General features: G+C 20.5%; 1 protein-coding gene across 1 annotated transcript; it reads left to right on the plus strand.

The window, feature by feature from the left end:
• Nucleotides 1–473: 473 nt before the first annotated feature.
• On the plus strand, nt 474–624 carry LOAG_15289 (hypothetical protein; the record flags this gene model as incomplete). The annotated part of the gene is made up of 1 exon (XM_003150780.1): nt 474–624. A coding segment is annotated over one exon (151 nt), but the record flags the coding sequence as incomplete, so codon positions are not given.
• Between the last annotated feature and the right edge of the window lie 928 nt (nt 625–1,552).

Raw genomic sequence — 1,552 nt, forward strand, 5'->3', positions numbered from 1 at the left:
AATTGTTAAATTAGAAATGTGAAGAAATTTCTAAATCATGTTGTTCATTTCTTGAATTATGAAATATACTTAAATGATTATCTTTCGCTAAAAAAAAAGAAAAAACCCAAATTTAATTCAGATGTCTTTTTTGATTGCCTAAAAATGGCCTTAAAACGAATCATCAAAATACTAATATCGATATCGATGTAACAAACGATGTTGTACTGTTATGTGAACCAGTATACTATCTTATTGATCATTATCAACATCTAATAGATGATAATAATGATGATAATTGTCTTTCATTTCAGATTTCACTATGATACGATGATGATGATGATACTGATGACCCTACTAATGACCTCGGGTCTAATCAATCATATACAAAAACTATCCATTTTTATCTTATTACAGTAATTCATCTATTTTTTTTTCTTTACTACTATCCGAATGTTCATATATCAATTATTGATAATAATTACTGTATTGAGAAATACTGTATGTGAGCAACAAAGAATTTTCAATATTTCTGAACAAGTATCTATTGGACATATTATTGGATATTTAAATGATACTCCATCATATGGTATTAAAGCTAATTTTTACATTGCTTATCCAGATAATATTGGTGAAATCGAAAAAGTAAGTTATTTAAGTTTTAAAAATTATTTTTTTTTGTAGCAAAAGATTTACTAAAATACATTTCATTTTATAATTTATGAAATGACAAAATAATGATTAATTTATGAATTAATTAATTAATTTATCTAATCTAACAAAATGATAATCTAAATAATTGTTAACCTATTTGTGAACTCAATTGATTGATTTAATTTTGATGGAATGATGATAATCTGTTTCATTTCACTTTAAAATTTTGAAATAACTTAAATATACCTGTGAAATTTATGAGATAATTATTAAGAGATATTCTTTTTCTGCTAATTTTTCATTTCTTGTTTACTTTTTTTTTTTCTAGATCACATTTATTTGTTACAATTATAAAATTATAATCTATCATTTATTTTTTTTAAATTGTTGACAAAAATTTTAAAATTTATATAAATTAATAATATTGAAGCAATTTGAATAAATTTGAAAATAATGTCCTCAATAATGTCACCAGAACTGTTATTTGGAATGATTGAGCATTAAATCAATTATAAATATAGGTTAAATAAATTAAAATCAGTTAATTCGTAAGGTCATCAATGCAAATGATAATAATGCAAATCAATTTATTATAACAATTAAAATACTTAAATAATTAGTTTGTTAATAGTTATTTAAGTTTTTTATTTGTATAAATGGTAAAAATTTTCACGTAATGAATTAAATTTTAATAAATTTTAAAATTGTAAAAGAAAGGAAATTAAAAAAAGTTAGATGGAATAAAATATGAAGCAATATAATCTATTATACAAAAAAACTAAAAAAAAATTTTAATCATTTTTTTTGGAATAAATTTATTATCACCTATTATCATATGATGTGAATAAATTTATTATTATCACCTATTATCATATAATATCAGTAAATTATTATCACCTATTGTCATATAGTATCAATA

Source organism: Loa loa (genome assembly GCF_000183805.2).
Source record: "Loa loa unplaced genomic scaffold supercont3.482, whole genome shotgun sequence".
NCBI classification, from domain to species: Eukaryota; Metazoa; Nematoda; class Chromadorea; order Rhabditida; family Onchocercidae; genus Loa; species Loa loa.